Source organism: Podarcis filfolensis (genome assembly GCF_964270895.1).
Source record: "Podarcis filfolensis genome assembly, chromosome: 1".
In the NCBI taxonomy this organism is placed as follows: domain Eukaryota; kingdom Metazoa; phylum Chordata; class Lepidosauria; order Squamata; family Lacertidae; genus Podarcis; species Podarcis filfolensis.
Window position 1 is genome coordinate 64560468 of NC_139604.1, and position 20138 is coordinate 64580605.

At 39.9% G+C, this 20138-nt stretch overlaps 1 protein-coding gene across 1 annotated transcript; it reads left to right on the forward strand.

The window, feature by feature from the left end:
• Window positions 1–1925: 1925 nt before the first annotated feature.
• Window positions 1926–19897, forward strand: SPTY2D1 (SPT2 chromatin protein domain containing 1). The gene is made up of 6 exons (XM_083576351.1): window positions 1926–2502; window positions 9572–9686; window positions 10561–12036; window positions 13782–13944; window positions 14450–14527; window positions 16431–19897. The coding sequence occupies exons 1-6, from the start codon at window positions 2443–2445 to the stop codon at window positions 16525–16527; spliced, it is 1989 nt and encodes a 662-aa protein (XP_083432477.1). The 5' UTR covers window positions 1926–2442; the 3' UTR covers window positions 16528–19897.
• The last annotated feature ends 241 nt before the right edge of the window (window positions 19898–20138 follow it).

A 20138-nucleotide genomic window follows, 5' to 3' on the forward strand; every position in this document is an offset into this window, starting at 1 on the left:
GCTCCAGCAGCCTACTCTCTGGCACCAATTATGTGACTGCCTGCAGAAGCAAAGTTAAAATAAAATAAATAAAATGTAAGAAACAGATTATTGCAGTTGGATTAATAGCTTGCAATGCAATACATGTAAGACCATTTAACAGATGCAATTAATATTATTTTCCACTGCAGAGTAAACACACATGTGGTTTCATTAGTGTGTTGTGCCCGTCCCTGGTACTCTGGATCAGTCATCACTTGCCATCAAGCACAAGTGTCTTCACCATTTTCTCTCTGTAAAGGATAAACAAATATTCCCCAAAATTATGACTGGCTGACAAAGCAATTATTATTTGAGGAAATTCAAACAATGTGCAACCGAACACACACTGTTCTTATGTTATGTATTTTAATGTTCTTTATATTCTAAATCACCTGTGATGCCCAGATGAAGGCCAGAATATACCATACATTTAATAAATACATAAATAAATTATGTGGGACCCATTCTCTTGCTGTTCAAAAGGGTTGTTCAATGAAGGCTGAAGCAACAGAAAAAAACAACAACTTACTAACTGTCTGAACTTCAGCTGGGGAGTTGCCTCTGCATCAGTCACCCCACCCTTGCAATCAAAATTTGTATTCGAAAGGCTTTAGACAGCACCTGTATGAGAATTCAGAATAGAAAATTCAAGTAATAAAACACAAATAAAACCAGGTACTCCCAAGAGTCTCAAAGAGAAGTAATCAAATCACTAGCCCTGTATGCACAACTATGGAATTTCAAGTTACTGACTCCTTGGCTGAGCTGACATGCAATGGGGGTCATAATTTAAAGTTATGTGCGTGGATCTTAGGCTTGGATTTTCCTCCCAAAAATGCTTAGCATGAATGTAATCCTCTATCCCAAATTGCAGCCTGATTTGGCATGGTCAAGGACAAAATAATCACGTGATTCTGATGACTATAAACTGACCCCCAGGTTACTGAAAGGGCTACATTATTGGGGCTGGGGGAGTCAGAAACTCTGGCTATAGCAAAAAGGATCAGCTACATAGCAGACCATCACTCAGCACAAATGATCACATTGTGTGCGGGGGTCATATTCCAGGGCTGGCATGTATACACAAAACACTTATACCTAAACCACTCCCATGCGACCATCCTTACCTTCCAAGATGTGGTCATACTGTACAGCAGAAGATTAAAAAGATGATTCTGTAGGGGTCTCACAGGCCTTTGCAAGAGTAGCATAAACTAGTTGGCTTAGGTGAGCATAAGGCCATGAGTTTAACAAGTACCAGGCTGCCAACAAGGTCAAGCTAACCTGAATGAAAGTTTCCATATGCCAATGTCAATTTACCATTGTGTGACTTTATAAAGTTTACTGCCAACTACTATCGCTGCAAGAACGATGCTGGCACAATCCATTTCTGCACTAGTGCTGAAAAATAGCTTTGTTGTGAAGCTATGACCACAAACCAAATCATTTTTGTATTGACCCAAAACAAGCTGAAAAAATAATTGATTGTAAACCTTTGGAAGTAAACCCATGCAATGAAATGGAATTTACTTCTGAGTAAACGCACACCAAGAATGTAGGCAGCGGCCTTAAGCAGCGTCTAACCCTTTGGTTCATCTAGCATTCTAGCTCATAGCTATCAACTTCTCTCCAGGGTTTCAGACAGCAGTCTTTCCCAACCCTACCTAAAGATGCCAGGGCTTTTCCACTACGGGGTATATATGGCAAATAGACGCCACACTTGCCACACGCACCCCAGCCAATTTGTAGCACTTTACCAGCTCGAATGATTGGCGGCGGTAAAAGCAGAAGCCGCAGCGAACGAATGAGTGAATGAAAGAAAGGCAGCAGGATCCACCCCAAGCAATAACAATCAATGAAGAACAGATAAAAAATGAGAGGGCCACTCAAAGAAACTCACCTTGTCAGCCCAGCAGGTACCCCCATTCCCCCCCCCCCAAAAAAAACCACTCTCGGGAGAAAAACAACAATAAAACCCGAATCCTTCTCCAGCAGAGGACCAAACTAACACAGCATTTTAAACCCGAGATGAAAACCCCACTGCTCTGTTGCACAGACACGTGGCGAGCAAGCCCCTGCCTGCGCTGTTCATGTCACGTGGCGCGTCGGAACACGTCCTCTCCGGAAGAAGAAGGGCGCCTGCGTGCTTCCGCATGGAGCGGAGTGGCGGAAGTGACCTCACGCTCATTTAAACAAAAAAAAACCTGGTTGACGATTACGAGGTGATATAAGAGGTGGGAAGAGGAGCTTCGGGGCCGGAAGTGAGGAAGGAGGGGGAGGGAGGCGTCGGTGAGGAACTTTTTCCGTCAGCTGGGCGAGGGAAGGAGGGAGATAGAAGGTCCTCTCGAGGGGCGGCAGGAGCAGCGGCGAGGCTGAGCGGCGGCGCCCCTCTCCGGGGGCGAAAGGGCCACGGAGCCCAGGATGGAGTTCCGCGATATCCTGATGGTGGCGTCGGAGCAGCAGGGGCTGAGCGCAGTGCCGGTGAGGGGGGCTGGCGGGGGCGCGAGGGAGGGAGGGAGGCGAAAGGACGGTTGGCGGCGGGGAAGAGGCGACGGCGGCCCGTCGCTTCCCTTCTGGGTCCCTCTCTCTTTGCTCTCCCCGAAGCGGACTTTCTTCTGAGTCGACTCTTCTCGGGCTCTTCTTTCTGTCTCTCTCGCTCCCAGCCGCGCGCACATCCCGGGTTTTCCGTGCGCGCTACTTGCTCAGCTTTTGTGTTGCTAATCTGTTGCTCGCTCAGCTGCCGGCGCCCGGCGAGAGGAGCCTGTTCGGCTAGGTGTCACCGGCGCGGGGGGGGGGGAATGCCTTTATCAAATGCATTTCTCGCTTGAGTCACAGAAAGATGCCTTTGTTCAAAAGCTGCTGCTGCTGCGGCTGCTGCTTCTTTTTTCCGGATAGCGAACACTTGACTTCAAATCCCTATCCCTTCCTTTTTTAAAAATTGCAAAAAATAACTTTAAAACTTTAGAAAACGAGACCAAAAAGTTGGTTTGCAGTTACCTCTGTATATGCTGCGTTGCTAACCTTAGAATCGTTTTGCAGTTGATCTGAAGCTTGGCCTAAAAATGTAGGGCAAATGTTTGCATTGAGGTTGTACAATGTCCAAGCAGGATGTGAGGGTTCAGGGAACTTTTTGGATGCCAACCCCATCACTTCCTTTTCTTTTTTTAAATTATTTTGACAAAGTAATAATCATAAATAGAAATGTGCATCCCACCACCGAGACCATTTAGCTATCCAACCTCCCAAAATTTCAACACCCCTTTCCATGGTTTGACCCCTTTCTGTTTTAACAGTACAAATTCTACAAACACCCTCCATATCTCCTCAAAATCATTTCTCCTGCATATTTCCCATCTTACCTTAATGGCACATGTTAATTTATCATTAACAGCTCTATCCCACACCTCTTTATACCAACTTGAATTCTTAAAGGGATTTACCGGTATCTGGCTTATACTTTTTAAGAGAGCTTCTCCGGGCTTTGAAGATGTTCAGCAGGGTTCTCTGAGTGTAACAACAGCAGCAAAAGCCAGCCTAAGCATGCCTACTTAGACTTTAGGCGGATGCTTATTAAAAAAATAGCAGCTGTAGTTTATTTGTGAAACTCAAATGTTGCAGACAGCACAGATAATCAAATTGTGAGTTTTATAGTTACCTGACTTACCTGAATTTGGCTTATGGATGTGGAATATTTTAAAGAATCAGAATACAAATGGATATCTAGATTTGTTGTATCATTGAATGGCTGTATGAGAATTACAGTTAGCAAGGAAGTACTAAATGAAAGAGTTCTTAGGAGCATGGTGATCATTGCATGTTCTTCTGGTAAAAGGTGTAAGATATTTGATAAAGCAAAGTTTATTTAAAAAAAGCTTCAGGTGTTACAAAAACTGGCAACATAATATTAGTATTATGTAGCATTAGTTAAGGGTAGGTAGCTACTGGGTTACAAAGGAGCTTACAGTGGTACTTTTGGTTATGAACACTTCTGGTTACGCATGTTTCGGGTTACGAGCTCCGCTAACCTGGAAGCAGTTGCTCCTGGTTGCGAACTTTGCCCCAGGATGCGAGCGGAAGTCACTGATAAGAACGGTTTCAGCTTAAGAATGGACCTCCGGAACAAATTCCGATTATAACCAGAGGTACCACTGTATTGACATTTTCTTTCTTCCTTTTCCTGAAGAAGCATGTTGGGAAGAATATTCTGAGTGTTATGCCACCTTATCTTAAAATTTGGTATCAAATATTTTCTCAAATACTGGGTCATGATAATCTTTTGGAAGCTGTTGGTAAATTTCTGGTAAGAGACAGTGTCTTTAATTTTTTTTCTCTCTCTCCTCCTACCCATATAATTAATCCAATACAGCATTAAATAGAAGAGCTTAAGCTTGGTCCAGTGCACCATGGGTGTAGTAGTGTGCATGAAGGATTTCCTATTTGTCAGAGGTTCTCAGGCTTTTTATCCTCAGGGCCCTCTGGAGATGGCTTCAAATTACCCTAATATCCACCAGTCACAAAATGGTGGTTCAGATGTAGAGCCAGTCACACAGTAGTGGCAGACAGAGGCAGAGTTTGGCATAATCAGCTTGCGGTTACTGACATCACTTTCTACAGATATCTGATCCACCTTCAGAAATTGCTAAATTATTTGCCACAGTATTTTCCTTGTGGCAGGGAGTTCCATAGCTCAGCTTTCCTCAAGCTAAGTACATACATTTGCTCCTTTTCATTTATATTTTCCCTTCCCACCCCCCACCAATGCCTCTCAAAGTGTTTTGACCCATCTGCTGTATTCCCCCCTCCTAATTCTCTTTCATACTCAACTTAATTCCCTCCATACCAAATTCCCAATATTTTTATCCCAGCTTCCTGATCCTTTTATATTCACACCTTTTATATCAGCTTCTCTCATCCTCTTCTTTTCTTTTCCTAGTTTATTTATTATTAGTTCATTTATTTATTACCATAAAAATGGTAATTTCCATCAATGCTTACTCTGGTCCTTTCCTCTCAGAGAAGGGAGGGATTGCCTCGCCTCTCTCTCTCTCTCTCTCTCTCTCAGCTTGTTTCCTGGACACCAGAGTGCAAGAAGTTGCTGATATAGGCATTGGTCCAATCAAAAGTCTTATCACATGGTTAGGAGACTGGGCAGGTATTTGAGGAGGCTCTGGACAGGCTGTGGCACTGAGGCCAACCTCAGAGTGGCCCAAGACCCACTGGTATGCACCCAGCCTTCTGTTTGAGGGAGCCTGCCCTAGACTAGAGCATAACAGAGCTCTATTCTCCCTATGGAGTTAGAGGGAGTAGACCATTGTCCCTTCATCACTCTTCCTTGGTCAAGTGGAGTGGGACAGAGAGGACTGGTTAGAGATTTTGGAGTTAATGGACTGGCATGGTGACATCCGCATTATATGCTGTGGAGGATGGAGGGAACAGGGCTTTGTTATAACCTTTGGAGACTTTTATGTGATGCCACATCCTCAGGGGATGGATCAAGCCCAAGGTATATTTTCTACAAGTAGACAGCATGATGATTTAAATGCCTATTGCAGGTCTTTTTATTGAGTCCATGTCTTGATTTTAATTCTCCAGGAAAACACGCAAGTCTCAGTCTAAAGAGAAAACGTTCTTCTCTTTGTATCTCATTAATAGTGTCAGTTGAAATATTTATTCTAATGTCCCAAACCTTTACCAGTGCTGGGTTGCTGTGGTTTCCTCAAATAGTGTGCAGCTATAATCTTTGCTGACGTAGGAAAGATGATGTATTAGCAATTCTATTTTAAATGCCTTGCAGGCAAATCAATGCGTGCTTACTTTGAAATAAATTCCACTTAAATCAGTGGAGCCTACTGTCATGTAAGTGCTCATAGGATTGCAGTCTTAGACAAAAACTGGATACAGAAAAAAGGCCGGGCAGCAAATATATCCTGGACACCCTTAGCACAGTTGCACCAAATAGCTGTTCAATATGCATGTCTACTACACATGTAAAAAAAAAGTTTCTTTTAACTTCTCCATACAACCAAAAAAACCACCATTCTAATTCTTATACTTGACCTTCAGTTTTCAAAGTAGGTTGTATAAGGTGACTATATTTTTTTAGCAATAACATTTCCCCCGCCCCAAGCTGGAGACCGCTCTTCTAGATCAGAGGTGGATAACCTGTGGCCTTTCAAGTCTTGTTGGGCTACAACTTCCATCATTAGCCAGGCTGATGGGAGTGGAGAGTCCCATTGCTTGGAGAGTCACAGGTTTGACAACCCTGTCACAGATGCTTTCAGGTCTCTTTTCACATAAATCTTTTATGAATAGTTCATTTTCAGCAATGCCTTCTTCTGTTTTAGTAATCTGAAAGTTTGGGACGCTCTTCAATTTAAAATAGATTAAATAGAAATTTGAGTCTTGTAAGTGCTCCTGAATACAATACAGATTTCAACATTTACTAGATGAAAGGACAGCTGCAAATGTGAAGAGTTGGTTGTCAGAGAAATAGAGAAATTGGTGTTCTTCTTGGGAACCCTGACACAAAACAAAGAAATAGATGCCCCTCAGGGTCCCTTCTGACTCTACAGTTCTATGCAAAATAGGCTTCAGGTGAAACTAGGCATGGGGACAGTCCCCTAGAAATCAAGGAATGACTGCAACTTGATACAGAAAGCATTCTTATATACTTCTGTGCTACACGTTTGATTACAATTAGCCAATCGTGGCTGCAATAAAACTTTCTATAATAGTTACATCCCACTGTTGTCTAAACCGGTCAGAAATCTCTTACTTTGAGCCCTCCCCAACCTTCTCATTATAACAATATTCATCAATGTCCATCTATATTAATTACCTTATTTATTAGCTGTCCACCAACATCTGCTTTCATTTATTTTGTGATTAATACATCCATTCTTATATATTGATATAGTATTAATTGCAATCGTTCTGCCTAGCCAGTCTCCCTTCAGCATTGCTATGGCAATTGACCTCCTTGAATTCTTTCAGTGTCAGGACACTGGCTGCTGCTTGTTCCTTCCTAAAAGCAAGTGAGTTTTTTTCCTAATGAGAAGGGTTAGTAAAAGTTCATGCAGCTTTTGCTAGGCTACAATATATCAGGAAAATGGAGTCTAAGCTACTAAAAGGGATTTAATGAAAGCAAGAAACTACTGTATAGATTCCAAATAGGACAAGTAAATGGAGTTTTCACTTTCAAGAGAACATATTACATGTTTTGAAGAAGCTATCAGTAAAGTTCATGTTTTATTAAATGCGTATTGCCAGTGTGTGTGGATCATGATCTCTTCATGGGAAAAGTGATTTAATCAATGAAAAGGAATCACAATTCAGAACAGGGGTGGGGCACCTGTGGCTTTCCAGGTGTTATTGGATTCATCCTCCTATCTGACCCAGCCAACATAACCAGTGTTCGAGATGGTAGGAATTGTATTCCATGAATATCTGGAGGGCCACAGGTTCCCCACATCTGATTTAGAAATATAATTCCTGAAAGTGTATTTCTCTTAAAGAGCTTGTGCTGAATGAAATCTCAGAAATGATTAATAAAATCTTGAGCATTTACTACAATTTTATCTTTATTGTTGACTTTGGGAAGTTCATCTCTTCCTGTAAGCTAGCAGAGTTAGTTAACATTTGCTTTCCTGTGGTTGCAGACCTAGGCAACATTGAACAGCATTCAGAGGTTCCTTTCCTCTGACAGGAAGTCTGTTCTTCCAGCAGAAATAATCTTTCTGTTCAAATTATCTTCCATTGGAAGAGAAGCATTGGATCCACCCCATTAACTTTGAAAGTCTTATTTCTTTTACATCTGAGTAAACATGACTAGGATTGGACTATTAAAATGTATGTATTAAGTTTTCCTGAAGGTAATTTCAGATTTGAGACACTTTAAAAACCATTATCAAGTAGTAAGCAGTTACTGAAATGTTACTGCTAAGAAGGATTTTAGGCTGAAACTATTCTTTGCTAGATAGTGAATAAGCACATTCATGATCATTTATATGAGAAATAGAAACAATAATGTATTGCATCATGTCTCGCTAAAATTATAGAGCTGTTAGTTCATCTCCCTTAGGGAAAACCATGCTAAGCAATAATTAGCTGTTTTCAAAATGAAGTGACTATTGGGCTTAGTAATGCTTCCACTGATAGCTCAGTTGTTGCTATAGATAACTCAAGATCTGACCCAAGTATGTAAATATCTATTAACTTGATTTAAAAAGTAGTCCTTGTTATTGTTCAACAGTAACACATAGGGTCTGTGTAGCGTAGGGAATGAATCTGGCCAAAGGCAATGTGATAGTATAAGATAAAAAGAGAAAGTATTTTCAAAGTTTGAATTATAACATTTAGAATTTCTACATGATTTTGTCTTCTTGTTAAGCTGTAGTTACAGAAATAGCATTGGGATCTTCAAATAAAGGGCTACTAAATTCTTGTTATTTTATTTTATTTTTTAGCTTCACAGCAACTCTGTGGAGTGGGTCATAGTTCAATATCTGGCTCAGTCAGGGTTGTGAGATTTCTTCATTGTACTTATGACAACTGTCTACTTCTATGAAAGTAAAGTCAGGTGGTGGTTTCACTCTTAGTTTGGAGAGGGCAGGGTTTTAAAAGACACCTGCTCTCTTTTAAAGAGGGGATAAATGCTAATTTTGGAGCTAACATAGTTTTGAATCATTTTCACCAATATTTCAAGGCATGGAGGGTGTAATCAAGTTTTACAAAATGAACTTTTAAAGGCCTTTGTGGTTTTCAATTTCAATTATCGCTTAAATGCTGTGTAACAACAGCCATCTGCAGTTTGCATATTGCTACAGCTTTCAACCCTACAGTTGCCATCTGGAGGTGCTCAGAAAAGGATAATCAGTGTTTTTAAAAGCACACCAGGAGAGTTTGACCTGTGCTTTTCGCCACTGCGGACAAGTCTTTGTATAAAGCTGGTACTTTTATCAAATAAAGAGAATGGAATGTTACTGCCTGTCTAGCTTGTTCACTGAGTTGTTGAAGGAGAGAACTTGTAGCTGCAGTAGACTTTTATACCTCATACAAGCTACGTGTTGTATAAAGTCTTGTATTAAAGTATTTGTTTTAGTGTTCCTTATTTCATTGAGAAGGAAAATCAATCTAAATTGGCACAATTAAATCTGACCATGTTTAAACACTCCCCCCAAATAAATCACAAATTAAGTACAAAAACTCTTACTTGCATAAGCACTGAGACAGCTTTTTGAATAATATATAGACTGTATTGTGTTATGTCTATGCTCTTCTGATATTGTTATACTTCAATTTCCATTAGCTCCAACCAACATAGCCAGTGGTCTGAGATGATGTCATTCAAAATGTTGTGATAAGATGGTTTATGACGTATTGTGGCATGTGGTTGTGGCCAGTGCTAAGCACCTTAAACACCACTGAAATCAATTGCTGAAAAGGCTTTTATTGTTAAATTGCCCAAAGCCCCCAACCTGTTGTGTACAGTAGCTAGAAACCTAGAGCCTTAGAAATTGGTGTGTGGTTCTGACATTTTGTCTCTTTTCAGAAAAGATACAGTTTGGCAGTAGGCCCTCCCAAAAAGGATCCAAAAGTGAAAGGTGTTCAGTCAGCAGCTGTGAGAGCTTTCCTCAAGCGGCAAGAAGAGGAACAAAGGAAAAAGGGTATATTTTAAAATTATCTTTCTCCTCCCAAGAGCCACTGTCACTTATTTTTGGTGATAACTGTCTTCTGTTTCTTTTTGAATATTGTTGCCATAGTTCCCTCATTTTTGGATATGCATTGGCTTCTAGAATCCTCTGAAAACAGTGGCAAAACTTAAAAAGTTGGTTCATTTCCTCCCCTCTGTTCTCCATTTAGAACTGGATTCAGATTACTGAAGCCCATGCAAGGACTTCTGCGAGCACAACAAGGCTTCCCACCTTCCCTATCAATATCTCTGGGGTAGTACAGCATGCAGCGAGCAGGGAGAGGGGGAGATCATTTCATCAGGCAAGCAGGAATTCCATCAATGCTGCTGGGTTGTTTGGAACATCAGAGTGTTGATTTCCTCTCAGTTTGTACAATAGCTAGAAACTACAGCATCACGGAGACTGGTGCATAGTTTTGACACCTTGTTCTTTCAAAGCAAGTTTTATTTAACAGGCTTTTTGACAAATTCCAGAAGATACTGGACAGAACTGCTCTTTGAAAGTCCTCAGTTTTGCCAACAGTTGCCCATGTTCAATGGGGAGCTGCTGCCTGAGAAACCCAAACCCACAGCCTCCTGGGTGTGCTGAATTAATTGTGCAGTTCTTTAGATCTCAGTCAGCCCTTGTGTTTAAAATGGAGCTCTTAATTAAAATTCTGCTGTGTTATTTCCAAGGGTAGCTTTTATGTTCCATGTCTGCTATTTGATTGCTTAGATAGTTTGTAGTCAGAATATAAACTCTGAGCATGACCTTTACAATGCACACTAGCCATTGCAGTTTTTCAAGCTATCCCAAGATTTTTCAAGCGCAAAAAATATTTTACATAGGAACTTTCCTTCTTTTACAGCCATTGAAGAAAAAAGAAGAAAAGAAGAACTTCTCGCTAAACGTGTAGAACTGAAACATGACCGAAAAGCAAGAGCTATGGCTTCACGGACGAAGGACAATTTCCGTGGCTATAATGGCATTCCTGTTGAAGAGAAGCCTAAAAAGAGGCAAGGCCGTGAAAACAGTTCTGAAGGGAACACAGAAGGAGGTGAATGCATGACAGGTGATGAAATGGAGCAATTTGAATATGATCAGACAGAATCGGAGCATGAATTGGAAGAATATGAAGAAAAGCCTTCCAAAGCACCAGTGAAACCAAAGGCGCCTCCCAAAAGTGCACCTCCAACACTGAACTTTAGGGACCTTTTAAAGCTGGCTGAAAAGAAACAGTATGAGCCAGTTGAAATAAAAGTTCCTCTGAAAAAGACAGAGGAAAGACCCATGACAGCGGAAGAACTGAGAGAGCGAGAATACTTAGAGCGGAAACACAAAAAGGGGGTTATACTAAAAGAGAAAAAAGTTGGGAAAGAAATAAAACAGGTCACTATATCAAATTCTTCCAAGAAGGAATTTTCACAGAAGGAGCTCATAAATGCTAAACCTAGTAAGCATTCAGCAGACAAACATTCCTTGTTGAAAGGAAGCCTTTCCTCTCAAAGTAGTACTGACAGGAAATCCAAAGGACCAGCTTTAAATGAAAAGCATTTGAAGTTGTCATCTGCCTCCAAACCCAACCCTTCTGAGAAAGCAAAACCTGCACATAAGGTCCCTTTGAAAAGCCCATCGAACAGCAGTCAAATTAAACTAGCATCTAATGGGGGTGGGAAATCTGGAACTAACTCCCATATCCCAACTTTGAAAACGACTGCAAATGGAATTCTCAGGCATCCATCTGCTAAAGAAATTAGTCTGAAAAAAACTACTAGCCAAACAAAACCATCTGGTGTGGCTCCTTCCCAGCATGAAGGTGTTAAAAATGTCAGCTCCAAGCAAGCAAGCCGCAATTCAGGCGCAGGAGGACCTCTTCCACGAGCAAAGAGCAGCTTAAGTACAGGTCCAGGTCGGCCAGGCAGCAGTTTGATTGTTGGACGTGGACCACAGGGCAATAGTTCAGGCATGGGACCTGGACGATTAGGTAGCGGCTCGGGATCAGGGCAACGAAGCAGCAGCTCAAGTGCGGGACTTGTACGGCCAGGCAGTAACTTAGGTGTGGGATCTAGCAGACCAGGCAACAGTTCCGGACCAGTGCGTTCTGGAAGTAGTCAAAGCATAGGACCCGGGCGGCCAAATAGTCTAAATGCAGGACCGGCAAGAGGTAGTAACTCAGGATTGGGACCAGGCCGGCCAAACACCACTTCAGTTGGAGCTCTGAAACCAAAGTGTACGGTTGTATCAGAAACGATCTCTTCTAAAAATCTGGTACCGCGACAAGGTAGCGGACAGATGAATGGAATGAGGCCATTTCCACAGCAAAGACCCAGGATCCCCCCACAAGGTATCTTTAAAGTCTGAGTTTATGAATAATTTGATATGTGCTCTTTGTTTCATTCATACATTTGTTGTCTCACTGTAGCTATTTGGACTTGGAGTTGCATATCTTCCAATCTAGTGCATGTAAGTTGAATGTGAGTTCCATTGAGTTCAGTGAAAGTACAGTACTCCGAGAATTTGTATAGGATCTCATTCTACCATAAACTTTGTAAACAAAAAAAGCAAAGCAAAACATGGACTGTTTTTCAAACTACTTTGCAGATTTGATTGCTCCTCACAAACATACGTATGGTAGAGTGTAGGAAACCTTAGATAAATTTTATGGTCTTGTTAACGTCAGGTACATTTATGTGATTTCTGGCTTCTACAAGTTCAAGCAAATTCAGTGTGAGCAGGAAAGGCTGTAACAAAGATATTGTGGTTGATATTAATTCCATGATTGATTTAAGGGTAAGAAGCTCCCTTAATCTGAAGCATAGGAATGACTCCAGTTGGGGGAGGGCAGAGTTGAGCTTTATTTTTCTTGGAGCAATCCTTTGCCAAGGCAGACAGGATTTCAACTTAATCTTTGCAGCCGTCAGTAGCCCTTACTCTCCCATAACAAAGGTTCTCTTATTCTAGATTAGCTTGCTGCAACTCCAGTGCTTGTACTGTATGAAGAAGCGATGTCAACCATTTTGGAGAGGGAGACGGTGCTGGAATGTTGTAGATGTACACAGATAACACTTTGCTGCTAAGCACAAATCATCCTTCGCCTTGCCCTGGTTTTCCAAATCTGGGCCTAACATGTCAGGCAGATGGAATTAAGTGCAGATTTTGTGTTCTAGTGTAGAGAAACTGCATGGGAATTATCCCCTCCCCCCAAATAAAACTGGGCAATTCAACTAACCTGAATGTTGGAAGATTCAGGACAGATAAAAGAGAACTACTGCATACAGCACATACCGGTAGTTCAGCTATGAAATTCATTTCTATAAGATGTGATGGCCACCATCTTAGATATGTTGAAAAGTGAATTGGAAGCATTACTGGAGGATAGGGCTTGCCATGATGTTCTACTGCCACTGTTGGAAGTCTGAGTCCCAGTTGCTGAGAATCACAAGTGAGGAGAGTTCTGTTGCACTCAGGTCCTGCTTGCAAACTTTCTATAAGCATCTGGCTGGTCACTGTGAGAACAGGATGTTGGACCAGTTGGGCCTTTAGCCTGGTCCAGCCGGACTCGTATGTCCTTGTGTCTGGTACATAATAATATGTCTGGTACATAATAAGCTACCTAATAATGCTTGAAGCAATAGGCCTAGTAAACACACACCATTTAGTATTCTTATTATGAGGAGGATTTCAGATTTGTATTCCAAGAGTAGATTTGTTGTGTTGATGCAATACGCCCCTGCATTTGAAAAGAACATTTCTTTTTGCCAAGCCACTTACAGTGATCCAACTAAATTTGTTACTTAAATGCTGGGTAGCGGGGATGACTAACTTGTGTGCCTTCAGATGATGATGAACTCACATCAGCCCCCGTCAGCCATGGCCAGCAATCAGAAATGATGGACCTTGTAGTCCAGCAACATTTGGAGGGCCAAAAGTTAATCTGCCCCTGCATTACACCAATAGCTGCCCAGAATGTAACCCGTGTAAAGCCTCATGAAGTGACTGTATTAGCTAGTGAAAAACTAATGCAGCACAAAAATAAACGTTGCAGCGGGTTTGGAATTGTGTATTACATGTCTGAATTTCACCCTTTAGGTTTTCCAAGACCATCTCTTCCACCTATTACTAGTAAAAGGCAATATGAAGACGATGAAGATGAATACGATTCTGAAATGGAGGACTTCATAGATGATGAAGGAGAGTCCCAGGAAGAAATCTCTAGACATATTAAAGAGATATTTGGCTATGATCGGGCTAGGTGAGGAAAAAAAATTGTATCATTTTATACCATTGTGTAGTTATGACAGTCTCTATAACATTCATGTAAGGTGCATAAATAAAGTTTTCCCCGATACAGTTTCATAATTTAGTCTGCTTGAGTACTTTTGAAATTAATCAGGAGCTCCTTAAGAAAACAGAGTTTGAGCAAAAGTTCTCAGTGGTTTCTGTCAACTATAATTGAGGATAAAAAAATATGAATGTGCATGTACTCAAAAAATGCAAGAAAGGGGCTGATATACTACAATATGCAGCCTATTCATTTACTAGTATTTGCCAAAGCATATGATTACTGAGACTAAAGGTCCCCACCCCTGCACTGAAAGGAACTGACTTGGTCCAGCCATATACCGTAATTATAAGGTTACTTGAAACATATTTCTGTTTTATTTAAATGCATATACAATTCTGATTCTGAAACACATGCATTTATGTATTATAGCAAAAGTGAACATATTGCATTTCATTTTGCCTATTACTCTCAGATATAAAGACGAAAGTGATTATGCCTTACGTTACATGGAAAGCAGCTGGAAGGAGCAACAGAAGGAGGAAGCCAAAAGGTAAGCAAAGTTGAATCTCTCCACTTCACTCTCCCAGATTTTGGTCATTCATCAAAAAGAAACAGTTCCATTATTGTGATTCCAAATAATGATGAGTTTGGAATCATTGTGAGCAATGGCAAGCAATGTGAGCAAAATGGTTGAAGTCTCTGTGAAGTGACCTCAAGTGAAGGGGAGGTTTTGGGGGAGAGAAGCTGTGGAAACGATTCAAAGTCAGCCATGAATATATTGGCATACTGTGGAGATCTGCACGTTTTCATCACAGTGCTGTTAACCTGAAACCAAAAGCCCTCCTTATATTTGAAATAAGTGAGGACAATGTGACCAGCTTGGTGGAGAGATCAACTGGGATAATATTCCTGATGGATTCTTACCCATCTTTGTTAGTGTATAAAGCCTCAGCATCCATGCTTGCTTGAATGATGGTCCCTGGGAAGACTGTCAAAGACTGTAGCTTCCTCAGAAAGTCAGTGATCTCCTGAAAACAATTTTAAATATTGGGCCCAAATGGAGACAATGATTTTTGTCCCATTAAAAATGTTCTACTCAGTGAAGCTAAGATGATTATATGGACCAATTCCTGCTATTGTGAGTTTTTTGCGTACTTATTTAGCATATATTGAAGCTAAGACTGTAATTCTTGTATTTCATTGCAATACTTAATACATTTTTCACCTAACCAGCTCTGTCGGCAGAAGCCCTGCACAAGGACCTCTGCTTGTGCAACAGTGCTTTCCCCTGCCTCTCCCCACAGGCCTCTCAAAATTGGCTCTGGGGAAGGGTCAGAAGAACCCCTAGAACAGAATGGGGGGTATTGTTCCATCTGGGATGCTTGCACAGGTAGAATGATTGGAAGAATGGAACATTTAATTCAAGCAGGTCTTTAAGCTGCTGCAAAACAGTTGCCAACCTGGCACTAATTGGTTTTTATTGGTGCCCCTGGGAAAACCACCGCCCCCACTCTGAGTTTTCATTTAAAATAAGCAAGTGTCTAGGTCTCCTAAAATGAAAGTTATGGGGCAAAATGTACAGGTACCTTCTCTGTGGGGGGAGTGTGATGTGGCCACCTTGTATATTTTTCCTAGTACAGAGGAATGCCCTCTGTTGTTATTACATAGCAATTGTGTATTGCGTGGTCTCCACAATCGGCTGGCTCCCCATAGTGAGCATAAGATTGTTGGAGTTAAGTTTTCTCTCTAATTTTGTGTTACACCACACTGTCCATGTGCACTATTTTGTGACTGGTGCCCTCAGGACTCTCCTGAAATTTGTAAAATGCCCACTGCTCCAAAAAGATTGTTGGTCCCTGTTCTGTGGTTTCACTGCAACAAGCTTACATGCCTAGGCCTCCGAAAGTGTACTGTACAAAAATAGAATATAAACGCAATCAGTTTGGTTTCCTGCCTGGTCATATATAGGATTGTCTGGAGGTATTATTGATCCTTGTAGCATCTTCAAAGCAACATGTGAATACAAATTTCAGCTGCTCTAACTCTCTATATTTATACTCATAATTGGGGGATATCATTATTGTTCACGCCAATTGCAGCAGCAATTACAATTAGCCAGCCTTTCTTTATATAGCATGTTTTTAGTATTGGGTATGCTTGTAACCTTGTGCCGTCTCAATATGTTATGGGAGCCATTTATTTTTATTTTTCTATTTCCAGTCTAATTGTAGCATATTCCAGTGTTGTTGCATCCCTGGAAACGTAAGGCAGTTTCTAATATGGCTTCTCTAGGGAATATCCTAAACCTAGCTAAGATTTCTGCAAGCTGCCTAGTGATGGGTAATTGTAAGAGGGTTATGTTCATTTCCTCCTGGCTAGGGATTTTTTTGTGCTCCTACATTTTGGGTTTAATTATCTTAATATTTTAGTGTAACTAAATCTTTATTCTGCAGCTTGAGGCTTGGAATGCAGGAAGATCTAGAAGAGCTAAGACGTGAAGAAGAGGAATTGAAACGAAAGAAGCAGGCAAAGAAGCTGAGAACACGTTAATCAATTTGCCATTGCTATGGTTTTCTGTTATTCTTCCATTTCTCTCCCCCCCCCCCATTCTGCTGCTTGTTCCAAATTTCAGCTTTAGTTTTACTTTGCATATGAAAGGGTAAAAACTTGAGTAGAAAATGGAAATATAGAAATATGGTTCTTTAATTTGACCCACAAATTCATATTTTTAATATTTGCCAATGCTTCCTTTTTATAAAATAAATGCACTAATTGAGAATATAGACGGAATTAAAGTGGAAATGAATGTTACTACTGCCTAAATTAGTTCAAGGATGCCAGCAGACTACTGACTGACTATGCACTGGCTTGCAAAATGTGGGCCCTCACACCAGTACGACAGCCTGCATTCTTCATTTTACTTTAAAAAGGAATAATGTTGTTTGTGTCCTGAGTCAAGATTCTTAAATTCTTCCCATTCAGATAAAGCACAGATTAAAAAATTGTCGCTGCTGTTCTTGATGTTGAAAGCAATATTGACCTGTATCGGAGAAGATTATTTGAAAAAGCAATGTTATCATGAAAGGTCATGAGCATTGTCTTTGCAAACTAATAGACTGAACCTATCCCCTAGATGTAGCTGTTGTGGACTAAACAGACAGCAGTGCCTGGCATGAAGAAAAGAAAACAGCATCATACATGCCAACAGAAATCTCATCCTGCCCCCCTCGCAAAGCTAACTTGCTGGTTCTAGTAATACAAGGTTGTTTCTCTGGCTTCTTGAATTCAGTAGAGTGGGGCCTTGGGAAACCCTGTATCTATTCCCATGTGTTTGAAGTCTTCCTTGAGCTGATAAGAGTCAGTCCACTGCCTGATGTTTTCCTATCCTGCTGTGCAGAAGATAGAATTGAGCTACTTCGTGTCATTTAGAAATTATTTCAATAAGAAATGGGACCAAATGATGAGTTTGCCTTGTAGGTCTGGGATTTCATTGCCAAAAATAAAAATAAAATTATCTTGGGAAATGCAAACTTACATTTTATATAGATATATAATTTCTATGACTTGGGCTTAACTACATTTTAGGAATATTTTTAGAATATGCCCCATTTTTTTCAGTCTCCATTTCTAGATTAAGTGCATATTGCATAACAACCCCAAAGCCTGCTGGTGTATATTGCCAACTAGTTTATTCCAGAATAGACACCAATTCAATCTACATCCTTCTCATTGTAGGCATCTTTATAGTTATTCTGAACAGTTGTTCAATAAAGCAGCTGAATAGATTCCCCACAAAGAAACAGACTTTATAGTTTGTCAAAAGGTCATTTTTGTTGGTTTTTGAACGTTTGGTTACACACCAATTTAAAGCTACTACAAAAGTAACACAGTAGTTGTATGTTACAAAAAGTTCTAGGTTTCCCCCCATTTAAAAGAACTGTGCTTTGAGATTTCAGTCATGTTTCATGTATTTTATTACTCTGGTGTCCATGATATGCTGTCAAATAAATAAACGATTACGCTTGCTAAAAATTGCATTGTCAGGCCAATAATGAAGAATATGATATTCTTCTAAAAACTATGGTTGGACAGTGTATCCTGAGTAGTGTTCTAGCGGAGAGGTATTCTAGCAAATATTGGCTACATTTTAAAGAATAACTGGAGGTGAAATTGTAATAACAGGAATGAATGAATTCAGCCGTCAAAATGGGAAGTGGAGTTTAATCAGGAGAATTAATGTAAAGAAAATAAAGAACCTTTGCTTATAAAATCCTTCAGCCACCCCTTTTTTTTGTTGGGTGGTGTTTGCTAAAATGAAACTATTGGACAGTTGCTACAGTTAGCATGCAGTTGAACTGGAACTCTTAACTTAAAAGTTACTGTTATCACTAGTGCTGTTTCCCCCCATTTGTCTGCATTACATCTTGCTGTGATTAATATATACACACATGAATCTGGCAAATGCACCCATTTGTCTTTTTAATTCGTTCAAGGCAATGACTGTTGGAAACATGACCAGGCTGCTGTTCATTTTATAATTATTCTAATGTGAGGATGTATCTTAATCATCAGCCCAGGTACGGCCCTCAGCAAGCTAAAGAATTTGTAGCACCAGAAATCTTAACGGAAATCTTCATTATTCACATGCATGTTTTAACCACGTCTTGTAAGTTCTGTTCAAGACTGTATTCTGAAACATTTCAGTGTTACTTGTCTTGTAGAAGATAACATATTGCCAATCTTCTTTTATCACTTTAGAACTTCCAAAAAAGAAACTTGCCCTGAACATGAGAATGATCATGCATTCTAGAGAATAATTGTATTCTCTTTTGAGATGATGAGCTGTTTAACATGTCTGGTTGCATTATTTGTGTGTGGCAGGAAAATGTTTTTCCCGTCATTTTTCTTGGTTGTTCCCCTTAAATAAACATATCAATTATTTAATGGTTCATTAATCAGCTAGAATATTCATTTCTTCCAAGGCATATACAACACTGAAGCAAAAGAAACAAATTTAATATTTTCCTTTTGGAGGTGTCAGGCTTCTATAGAGACGTCATAGATTGCATTAGCAGAACTCTAGTCTAAGTTGCTGATTCTGTTCACTGAAAGATGTGCCTTTTTTACATACATTAATATTTCCAGGAATGTAGGATGAAGAGTTAATTCTGCTGTCAAAGATGCTTTGTTGATGCTTGATCATGTGAAATAGCATAGTTTTTTTATAAAGTCCTTCCAGGTCTTGTATTGCACAACTACAGTAGTTAGTATTTATTGATATTACTAAGTAAAACTGAAGGGCACTTTGTATTTAATTAAAACTTAATTTTGCAATTGCCTTATATGTATTTTATTAAGGCTGTACTTACACTTTTTACAGCAGTATCTGACAGAGGCCAGGGCAGCAAGTTTCATGGAAAATCCTAGCAAACAACTCTGATTTATTCTTTAATGGAGAACTCTTTCAAAATGTATAAAATCTTATTTTTTATAAGCCCCTGATTTTTATCCAGCATAACTAATTTTTATTTGGCTTTGGCTTTCTGTAAATTTAATTGCCCCAAAGTGTATTCCTACATATATAGCAGGAGACCAAAACACTGGAAAGAAAATACAGTCTTGAAGAGACTAGTAAATTAATTGTGATGACTATGTTGGATTTCTATTTAATTTGTTGAGTCAGAGTACTACAATCAAGTGTTAGCATATAACTGAGGATGCTTCTAGATTCCATGTTCTGTTTTTTTTGTGAAGGTCATTGTGTTTAACACAATGTGACAAATCAGGTAAAAACTGTTAACCTTATTGTTTTTTTCTGGTGCTGTCAGAGTGTATGCTTTTGCACATTTGAAGTGCAGTCTGAAAGCGAATTATGTATATAATAAATTACAGACATTAAAACATTTTATTGAATTTTTCACTGGTTTGCATTAATTTGTAGGAGACTTTAAAATACCACGGTGTTCCTTCCACAGGACTCCTTGCAAAATAGTCTTTGATCCTTAAAGTTTGCTCTTTCACTCTGTTATTAAGTGTCTGAGCCATGCAGAAGCTGCTGGAATTTGTTAGATCATATTACAGAATATCAAAATAGCTGAGTTATTAAATAGCAGATCAAATATTAAAAGTTTTAATTGGATGATGCCGTTTCTGACTACTTT

Bases quoted from the DNA above. Each gene is read 5' to 3' on its own strand.
- SPTY2D1 (XM_083576351.1), top strand. From the start codon at position 2,443: ATGGAGTTCCGCGATATCCTGATGGTGGCGTCGGAGCAGCAGGGGCTG. The intron at 9,687-10,560 runs GTATATTTTAAA...CTTCTTTTACAG, and splicing joins AGAGGAACAAAGGAAAAAGG to CCATTGAAGAAAAAAGAAGA. The intron at 13,945-14,449 runs GTGAGGAAAAAA...TATTACTCTCAG, and splicing joins TTTGGCTATGATCGGGCTAG to ATATAAAGACGAAAGTGATT.